Source organism: Melospiza melodia, chromosome 2 (assembly GCF_035770615.1).
Source record: "Melospiza melodia melodia isolate bMelMel2 chromosome 2, bMelMel2.pri, whole genome shotgun sequence".
Taxonomy (NCBI): domain Eukaryota; kingdom Metazoa; phylum Chordata; class Aves; order Passeriformes; family Passerellidae; genus Melospiza; species Melospiza melodia.
The window spans coordinates 65242043-65251213 of record NC_086195.1 but is presented as its reverse complement, the minus strand read 5'-3'; the positions used below and the strand labels follow the sequence as shown (position 1 = coordinate 65251213).

Genomic DNA, 9171 nt, shown 5'->3' with positions numbered 1-9171 from the left:
GTGTCTGCGTGTGTAAATCCTTTCCGGAGCGCGGTGCTGTGGGCGGCGGGCGGGCCCTGCGGCCGCCCCGCCCCGCGCTCCCGCCGTGCCCGGGCCCGCGCAGCCTCGGCCCGGCCCGCCCGCCATGCGCTCCGTCAGCTACGTGCAGTGCGTGGCGCTGGACTTCGCCGGCAGCCTCTTCCCGCACGCCATCTGCCTGGGGGACGCCGACAACGACACGGTCCGAGCCCGGAGACCGGGGTGGGGCCGGCTGGGGGTGCCCGCGGGGCCGCCTCGGTGGTGGGGACAGCCCGGGGCTGTGGGAAGCGCCGAGCGGCCTGTGCGGCCCCGGGGCGGGTGCCGGGAGGAGCTTCCAGCCCCGGGGACGCACACGGGCCTTGGCGGGTGCCCGGTCAGAGCCCCCAGGAGTGCCTCTGCAAAGGGAGTATTTGCTGGGCTGCAGCGGGTCAGGGCTTCCCTCGCCATTACCCGTGCCCTGGGCGGTGCACAGCCTGAGGGGAGCTTCGCTTCTGTGTCATAGACACTCCCCTGTCGCGGCGGTGGGGATGCCGTGGTGCTCTGCTGGGCACAGCCGGTCACAAACAGGGCAGAGCCAAGTCTCGGTGTCTCTTGACCCGTGTGATGGATTGGGAATGTTGTTGCCAGTCCCTGAAATGATTGGTGTGCATTTAGAGCGTGCATTGGGAGTGTTTGGTGTGCACCCGTGTTCATTGGGAGGGTTGCTGTCAGCCCCTGAAATGGTTTTGATTTGTCTGCAGCCAGGAAGAGGTTAGCTTAGCCAGCTACATGTCTGCTGTTTCTCCTCAACAGTCAAGGTGTTTTACAGCCTTATCCTGGAAAATGTCATGGCTAGCAATGCAGTGGATGATTAAAGAGATTTCCCCATAAAAAGTTGTTCTGTAGGGTTCTGTAGGTGTGCAGGGGATTATGAAATGCACACAATTTAAATACAAAGAAGCATGATGCAGGAAATGGGATAATGGGAGTAGGCTCATCAGTATGGATGGTTGGTGATTTTAGAAATCTTTAAAGAAATAATCACCATTCTGAAATCCCTTTACCCCTTCAGCAGTGAGATTGAACATCCTGTGTAGGTCTGTTGTGTTCTTGCACTCTTTTCCTGGATGGTTGTGTTTTTGTCATTGCCATCATCTTCCTTAGGTGATGATTCCTTAGATTCAAGTCAATCTAAATTGAAGGATGGAAGATGGAGTAATGATGATTGTTTTAACATCCAAGCATAATGTTAAAACAGTCAGTGACACAGCTGTGAAACAATGAGTGGAGAAGCAGTGGGTAATAGGATGATGCTCTTAGGAGCCATTCTCCATCTCTTTTATCTGCAAGAATAAAATTAGGGCTTTTATATTTTCCCAGACCTTCCATTTTGATTCAAGATTGTCTCTTTAACTCATTTAGTTTTGCTGCTTCTTCCTACAGAATGATTTTTAGATATGAATTCTGAAAATTTTACTGTTAATGTAATTGTGGATTTCTCCCTACTAACCCAATTTTCTTGTACAGCTGAATGAACTCGTGGTGGGAGACACCAATGGAAAGCTCTATGTTTACAAGAATGACGACAGCAAGCCCTGGGCTGTGCGATCTTGCCAAGGAATGGTCAGTTCTTGACAAATTTTCTAAATGGTTGGGCCTTTTGGTGTATGTGCAGCCAGCTATAATTGTCCTTTGCCTAGGAATAAGTAGGCTGGAGAGAAATGGTAGCCAGAACTGATTCTGATGTCTTCCATGTAATTATTCAAGACTCCACTTTTGCCTACAGCCCCTTGGACTGGAAGTGATGAGCAAATTAATGGACAAACATACAAACTGGGCTTCTGTCCCAGCTTTGCCCTGCTCTGTGCACTGTGGGGTTTGCCCCAGGCTCTGGCCAGTTGTGTTTCTGTCCCTTGACTCTGCTGTCCCTGTCCTTCAGAAGGCTGTTAGGAGTTCAGGAGATTCTTTCTGGGAGAGGAGGGGGTAGGGCAGAGATGTATCCCAGGGTGCTGGGTTGGGTTGCCTTTTCTCATGGATGGCCTTGTTTTCTTTTGCAGCTCACATGTGTCCGTGTGGGAGATGTGTGCAATAAAGGAAAGGTGAGAGGAGCCAAACTCTTGCCAGCTGTGTCTGTAGGGCATGTGGGAGGTGTTCAGGAGATTAGGGTCATGTCATGTGCTGAGTGTGACAGAGGAGGACAGATTGCAGGTGCTGTCTCTCCAGGGTCTGCCTTTGCTCACAAAGTTTTAGCACCGCTGTTTTTAAACTGTTCCTCTGTTTATATGTAACTGGTATTTTTCTGTGAGTCTTGTGTGGCTTTTAGAGAGCAAGGAAATCCATCCTCAGAGAGCACTTTTGATTTCTGTGTGCCCTTGTGAGAGCACCACAAGGCTTTGGTGGTTTGAGGGTTGCTCCTTTTGCTCAGTGGCTTTTGCCTTTCTTGGGCTGATGTCTGCTGTGGGCCATGGTCCTTCTGCCACTTGGCTGTGTGCATTTAAGGTCGTCTAAACAAGACTGAGACATGGAATAGTCTGGACTCCCAGGCAAATTCCACTGGGTCTATAATGACTCCTTTTGTTGGATTGCTGTTTCTGGGGGTTAAGCCAGGACCAGTGAGTCCAAAGGTCTCAGTTCAGGCACCCTGCCCGAAATACTGTAGCTGTGTTTCCTCTAGTGGGGAGCAGAGCTGACGTGGGCACTGAGAGAGCCACACATTGTTTGAGGATTGCACACATATCCACTTGATACTGTAGTCTGACAAAGATGAGCAGGAAGTTTGGACCCTGCCAGTAGCAGAGAAGTTCATGTGCTGGCCAAAAACCTCCTGTTCTGTAGCGGTCATTGATCTTGATCGATCTGTTCTTGTGTCTTCCTTTGCCCTGCTGTGGGACAGCTTCTGCAGCTTCTAAAAGAGGAAGAATTAAAAGGTTTTTCTTTTCCCTCACAGAATTTCGTGGTGGCAGTGAGTGCAGAAGGCTGGTTTCATCTTTTTGACCTGACTTCTCTGAATTCAAAACACCCAGATGCTTCAGGCCACCATGAGCTGGCAGGGGCAGAAGAGCAGAAGCCAGTGTTCAAGCAGCACATTCCTGCCAACACCAAAGTCATGCTCATCAACGACATTGGTGAGCCACAGAGCTGGGGTGGGAATGCAGGGTGAAGGGGTTTGTGTGTGAGGCAGTGGGGAGAGAAGGTGGAGGGGACTTGCAGAAGGAAAACTGACACTCCAACAAACCACAGCCAAGTCATGGAAGGGAGAAACAAGAACTTCAGAATTTTTCTGAGGTGCAAGCTTTCATGACATGGTTGGGGTCCTCAGGGATGCTGACTATAGAAACCAGCAGAGTGGTTTCTGCATTTTTGGGCTCTTAGGGCTTGAGAGAGTCCAGCTGTCTTTTGCTTTTCCCTGCAGATGGAGATGGGAAGTGTGAGTTGGTTGTGGGTTACACTGACAGGGTGGTCCGTGCCTTCCGCTGGGAGGACTCGTCAGAGAACCCAGACCATGTCTCTGGGCAGCTGATCCTGTTGAAGAAATGGCTTCTAGAAGGTCAGGTAAGGAAAAAGGATGTTCAGAGCAGTACTTGTCATACAGTCTTCAAGAGGTGGTACTTTCAAGAGAAGAAGCACAGAATCTCAGTCCTATGAACAAAACAATTGTCATGTTAGTGGCTTGAGAGGAGATTTGCCCAGTGATTTTTTTGTACAGCTGGGAGTTGGTCTGAGAAGCAGTTGCTTTTGCCTGATGGGAGAGCAGGAGTGGGAAGTACTTGTGTTGTTTTAAAGTGGCTTTAGGTAGGGAACCAACCTTTTACTGAACTTGGATGTTTTGCTTCCAGCTGAATCTGTTCAGCTGCCGCTCAGCTCTATCAGAAGATTTGCCACATTCCAATTTAGTTGCAAGGAGCACTGTAAACCTTTTGGAGTTCTTGACTCTATCCGTGTTTTCCCTCTGCTGCTGTAGGTGGACAGCCTGTCAGTGAACCCAGGCCCTGGTGGCTCACCAGAGCTGATGGTGTCCCAGCCAGGCTGTGGCTATGCCATCCTGCTGTGCACCTGGGACACGGAGCAGCGGGACGCAGCCGCGGGAAGGGACGGGTCTGCCCCGAGCAGGTGAGGGTGTTCCTGCAGGGGTGCATGGGCACATGCCACTGGGGATGCCTGTTACAAGGGGTGCCACCACATCACTGTTGCAAAGCAGGGGCTGCTGTCACTGTCCTTGCTTCAGTGGCCTGCTGTGCTCCTGGCACCTCATCACTTAAACCCGTCTACACCCAAGCTTCCATGAACACTCTTCATGTCTCTCTCACAAAGATGAATACTGCTGCTTTCCTTGTATCCCACTCTCTTCTTGAATTGGGCAAGGAGAGTGGCAAAACCAGCTCCCTGAGGATTCCTCACTACTGGGAGCTAAGGAAGGGAAGTGAGTGACCTAGATTTCCAGAGAAGGTCACCAGATTACAGGATAACAGTTGAGACACTGGGCCAAACCAAATACACCTGAAGCCCAGGATAAAACTGGGCTCATTCACTTGTTTTCTGCAGATGAGGCAATTGGAAGTTTTCCTAATGAGACCCCTGGCAGCCAGTGCTGTAAATCACAACCACAGCAACCAGGATGAGCAGTGAGGTGCTTGTTACTGTCTTGGTGCTGGAAGGACCCTGGTGGGGAATTGGGTGCTTCTGTGCTGTTCTGTGAGACTTCAAGGCAGACACAAAAAACTGCAGCAGGAGGGGACCTAGGCAATTCTCCTTGATGTCTTAGAGAACTCAGTGAAATGTTCTGTTAGCCAGAAGCCAGGCCTAGATGTAGTCTGTCACCAAACTGTTCAGTCTGGGCAGAGAGAAAAGCAGACAGGCTTTGTGAGAGAAAAGCAGACAGGCTTTTCTAAGAGTAATGACAAAAACTGTCCTTTTCTTCCTTCATTGGAATACAGGGCTTACTGATTTTCTTTTTCCTTTTTTGAGCTTTTTTTTTTTTTTTTTTTTTTTTTTTTAATGCTTGAAATCATTCTGAGTTTGTGTTTATAAAAATTGGTATATTTCTTTAATACCTGGGGTGGTATGCATTTTCTTCTTTTACCATTAAAGGGCTCAACCATTTCACAAACTATGGCACTGTCTGTATTTGTAGAACTGCTCCTGAAATTGTTCTGAGACAGTCTCAGGTGTGGTTCTGTAACTCTTCCCTGTTGTCTTTCTCTTTTCCCCAGTGAGGCCCCTGTTCGAGATGTGATTCTACACCAAACATCTGGGCGGATTCACAACAAGAATGTCTCCACTCATCTCATTGGCAGCATTGCCCGAGGTGAGAGATCAGCAGCTTGGGGTCTCCAGCCCAGCAGTTGCCCCTGATGGTTTTTCAGTACAGAATGAAATAAATTTTGTGTGGTAGGGAAACAAACTGTGAGAGGGTGCTGCAAGAACACAGGGATCTCAGCCTCTTTTAGCCAACTCCCAAAGAAAGACAGTTGGATATTTGCATGTGAGCTTTTTATAGCCTTTGTCCTTCCCTAGGTAGCCCTTATCCTTCACTCAGCACAAGAGTTTTTTGCAGCCTCTGCTGACCTGCATTTAGTCAGTTTGAATGGCTGCCATGTCATGCTCCTACAGATGTCCTTGATCCTTGCTTCTGCATGGCTGCAGCTTATGACTCCTTATTCCCTGGATGCATCTCTTCCTTCCCACAGCCTCATCTTCATTCTTGCTTTTCAGCATTTGAATCTCAATTCCTATGGCTCTTTGCTGCTCCTCCTTCTCCTGTGCAGCTCCAACCTCTCCATAGCTGCTTTCATATTTCATCTATATCATTGTCCTCTGGTTTTTTCCACTGTGTTGTGTTCAGGTCTTGTATCTAAGATCTGCACAGCTGCCAGCTTCTCTCAGCCCTGACACACTGCTCTTGTGTCCAGACTTTTCTTGCGTGCTGGCTCTGCTTCCCTCCTGTAACTCCTGAACCCTCCGTTGGTACCTATGGAGAACAAGCTTTCACTCCCCCTTGGGCATAATAGAAGGCAGAAAACTCCCAGCAGAGATCACTTGCTCTTGTGTTGCTCTGCCCAAGTATTGCCTGCTGCAGTGCTGTCTGAGAATGATTCAGCCTGTCCAGTGTAATTAGAGGTTGTGGACAAGAGCAATGCACTGGACCCGCCTTCTTGGTGTTCCTCAGAGGACCTTTCCTGCCCAGTTCCTAAGCCTGTCATGTTTTCAGCATCTCTGATGCTGCTGTGAGCAACATGGTCAACAGAGCATGAAATCAATTATTTCACTGCATATGAAGCCTTGCATCTATTGAGAGATGTCTGTGAAAAACGAAGGCACACAGAATAAGGGATGAAGAGCCGGCTGTGAAAAAGCCCACTGATGCTGGACCATCAATAAAGGAACAGCTGAAGAGTGCCATGCTGACCAGTTTCCAAGGGGGACACAGCACATCTCTTGGATCAGAGCCTGTCTGGGTGCTTATCACTAGGGGCAGCTAAGCACCCAACCAGCTGCTTTTGCTTTAGGCTGATCTGCAGAAAGGGGGTGGTTTGCAGCCTGGGACTGTGCGGGGGGCTGTAGTTTGGAGCTGTCTGTGGGCACTGGAGGTAGGCTCGTGTTGTTAACCTACTCTGAGGAAACTGCCTGCTTGCTTTCAGCTCTGCTGGCTTGCCCCTGACTGCCAGCTTTCCTGGGTTCCTCCTCAGGGAGCCAGTGCCTCTCCTGCATTGTCACTGAAAGGGTTAAATGCAGCTTCCATTGAGTACTGCTCCATTCCTCTCTCTGAGCATGTCATATTTTTAAAACTTGACCTTGTATGTCTTTTCTTTTTTTAGTAGCTAGGTAGAGAGTTTACTGAAGGGCTGAAACAGCCCAATGGTCAGAGAACTCTCCTCTTCAGATTTAATTAGTGACATTTGTCACTGCTGTCCTGCACACAACTGGGCAAGGAAGGGAGGCAGCATGCATCAGCTTGGTTTGGATCTTTTTTGTTGTTTTCAGGAGAGGGAGGGGCACGATGTTTACAAAATGGCATCAATGGCAGTAATTTTCTTTTGCACTTACAGGCTCCAGTGAGAATAGTGGCTCAGGTCTCTTTGCCCTCTGTACTCTGGATGGTAAGTCCTGCCAGTGTCCTGGAAGAAGACCTGGGGGGCAGCTAAGGCCTGTCACTAATTGAAAGCAGGGATCCAGGGGCTCAGTGCTTTTGATTTTTAAAAGAATGAGAAGCTGGGCTTCAGAAACCCTTCAAGGGTCAGGCAAGAGAATTTGATTCCAAGACCCCTTCTGCTGACATATTTTATATGAAGGCACAGAGGGCACTGTGAGGATAGATGCTTGTATAAGTTCCACTCTGTCATGGCCAGTGCCCCCTGCCCAGTACTGCTGCAGTATATCTGCATGATGGGAGCCTGGTAGGTGGGGTCAAGTGTCCCCTGTGGATTCAGCAGCCAAGTCCATCCTTGTGCTATTAGCAGCTAACTCTCTGCAGCCCTGAGTGTTGAAAGAGTAGGGCCTAGCATTAGCAAGCATCTTGCTCTCTTTTATTGTTTTCAAGACAGTTGTTTTTTTTCTTTCTTCAGGAACGCTGAAACTGATGGAGGGAGCAGACAAGCTGCTCTGGTCTGTTCAGGTTGATCACCAGCTCTTTGCTCTGGAGAAGCTGGATGTTACAGTGAGTATCTGAGTAAGGCTGGGAGAGATGCAGACAAAAAACTCAGCATGGCTTTGTGCATATGAACTTAGAAAGGGCAGGAGGAGTATGACTCAGTTGGAAAAGGCTGGGATTATCTCAGGATGACACAGAGTGTTCTGGCTGTAGTAGTACATTCTGCACTCAGGTCAATCTGCCCAGCTGCAAGAAGTTGAGCTGTGTCTGCCTGTTAGACCCAGCATCCATTTATCCATTCATAAACTTTTGTGTCCCAGCTGTTTTTCAGTCTTACTGCAAAGCTGAATGGTTTTGCTTACTGCTAATACCCTGATTGTCTAAAATCTCTTACAGTATGTAAGGATTGGCTCTTACAGTATGTAAGGATTGCCATATAGAATAGAGATGAGCTCCAAGTGCAAAATATCTGGATGAGATGTCCAGAAGTGACATCTAGACATGAGTGTTGTGTCTCTGAACCAGCCAGAAAGATTCTTGGCTGTCCCTGGGAGTAGGTGGCACCTGTGTAATGCTCCGTGCTGTGGTTCCTGCAGGGCAATGGGCACGAGGAGGTGGTTGCGTGTGCGTGGGACGGGCAGACGTACATCATCGACCACAACCGCACGGTGGCCAGATTCCAAGCAGATGAGAATGTCAGTGCCTTCTGTGCAGGTGGGAAGCCTGACTGCAAAGCCAGCCCTCACAGTGTTTTCCCCTCAAAGCTACTGCTCCTATCTAGGAGACCCACAATCCTTTGTCTGCCTGCAGTGGGGAATAATTTCCCTGTGTGCATGTTGCAGAAGGCCCAGCTAGTCTTTCCTCTGGTGGCAGCTGGGAAAAGTAACTGTGAGAGAAAGTGATGCTGAGACTTGTCTATGGTGGCTTGGGATTTTTTCCTTGTCCTTTTTTGGAGGTGCTACAGTGGTCTCTTGTCCTCCACACTGCTTTTTTAATTTGAAGACTTCTAAGCTGTTCTTAAGTGGAGATAAGGAGCCCATGAAATCAGCCTGAGTTTTGGCTCTGCTCAATCCTGTCTCTCAGACCTTCAGGAAGCAGCTTGCACATTCCCAAGCTTCATGCAGTTCAGAGATGGCTTCTTGGATTGTCTCAAAGGGACTTTGTATACCCAGGCCCATATCTCTGCCCAGGTGCTTGCTGTTTTCTGGTAACAGCTTTGGTACCTCATCATGAAATGTCAATTGTTTGCTTTCTCTTTCCTTCTGGAAGTAGTCAGATCTCCACACTTCTGCTTTCTGCAGGCCTCTATGCATGCAAAGAAGGGAGCAACAGTCCCTGCCTTGTTTATGTCAGCTTCAGCCAGAAGATCTACATCTACTGGGATGTGCAGCTGGAGAGAATGGAGTCCACCAACCTGCTGAAAATTCTGGATGGTGACCCAGAGTTTGAAAGTCTCCTGCAGCAGCTGGATGTAGGTGAGTGCAGAAAGAGCAGAGGGCATACAGAAAGAAAGAGGATGATGTGCTGGAAACCAGAGTATTTCTTGAGGAAGAGGCTTTCACACTGCCTGGTGAGAATGCCTAACA

General features: G+C 49.0%; 1 protein-coding gene across 1 annotated transcript in view; it reads left to right on the top strand.

Annotated features, from left to right (window-relative positions):
- The first annotated feature begins 103 nt into the window (after positions 1 to 103).
- The window catches only part of ITFG2 (integrin alpha FG-GAP repeat containing 2), a 12269-nt gene continuing 3201 nt past the window's right edge, over positions 104 to 9171 (top strand). Inside the window, exons 1-11 of the mRNA XM_063148623.1 lie at positions 104 to 220; positions 1525 to 1620; positions 2055 to 2096; positions 2945 to 3122; positions 3410 to 3549; positions 3959 to 4107; positions 5208 to 5302; positions 7044 to 7094; positions 7560 to 7651; positions 8182 to 8299; positions 8887 to 9060. Of these exons, the coding sequence (XP_063004693.1) occupies positions 125 to 220; positions 1525 to 1620; positions 2055 to 2096; positions 2945 to 3122; positions 3410 to 3549; positions 3959 to 4107; positions 5208 to 5302; positions 7044 to 7094; positions 7560 to 7651; positions 8182 to 8299; positions 8887 to 9060 (1231 nt within the window). The 5' untranslated portion in view covers positions 104 to 124. The remainder of the gene's footprint in view (positions 221 to 1524; positions 1621 to 2054; positions 2097 to 2944; positions 3123 to 3409; positions 3550 to 3958; positions 4108 to 5207; positions 5303 to 7043; positions 7095 to 7559; positions 7652 to 8181; positions 8300 to 8886; positions 9061 to 9171) is intronic.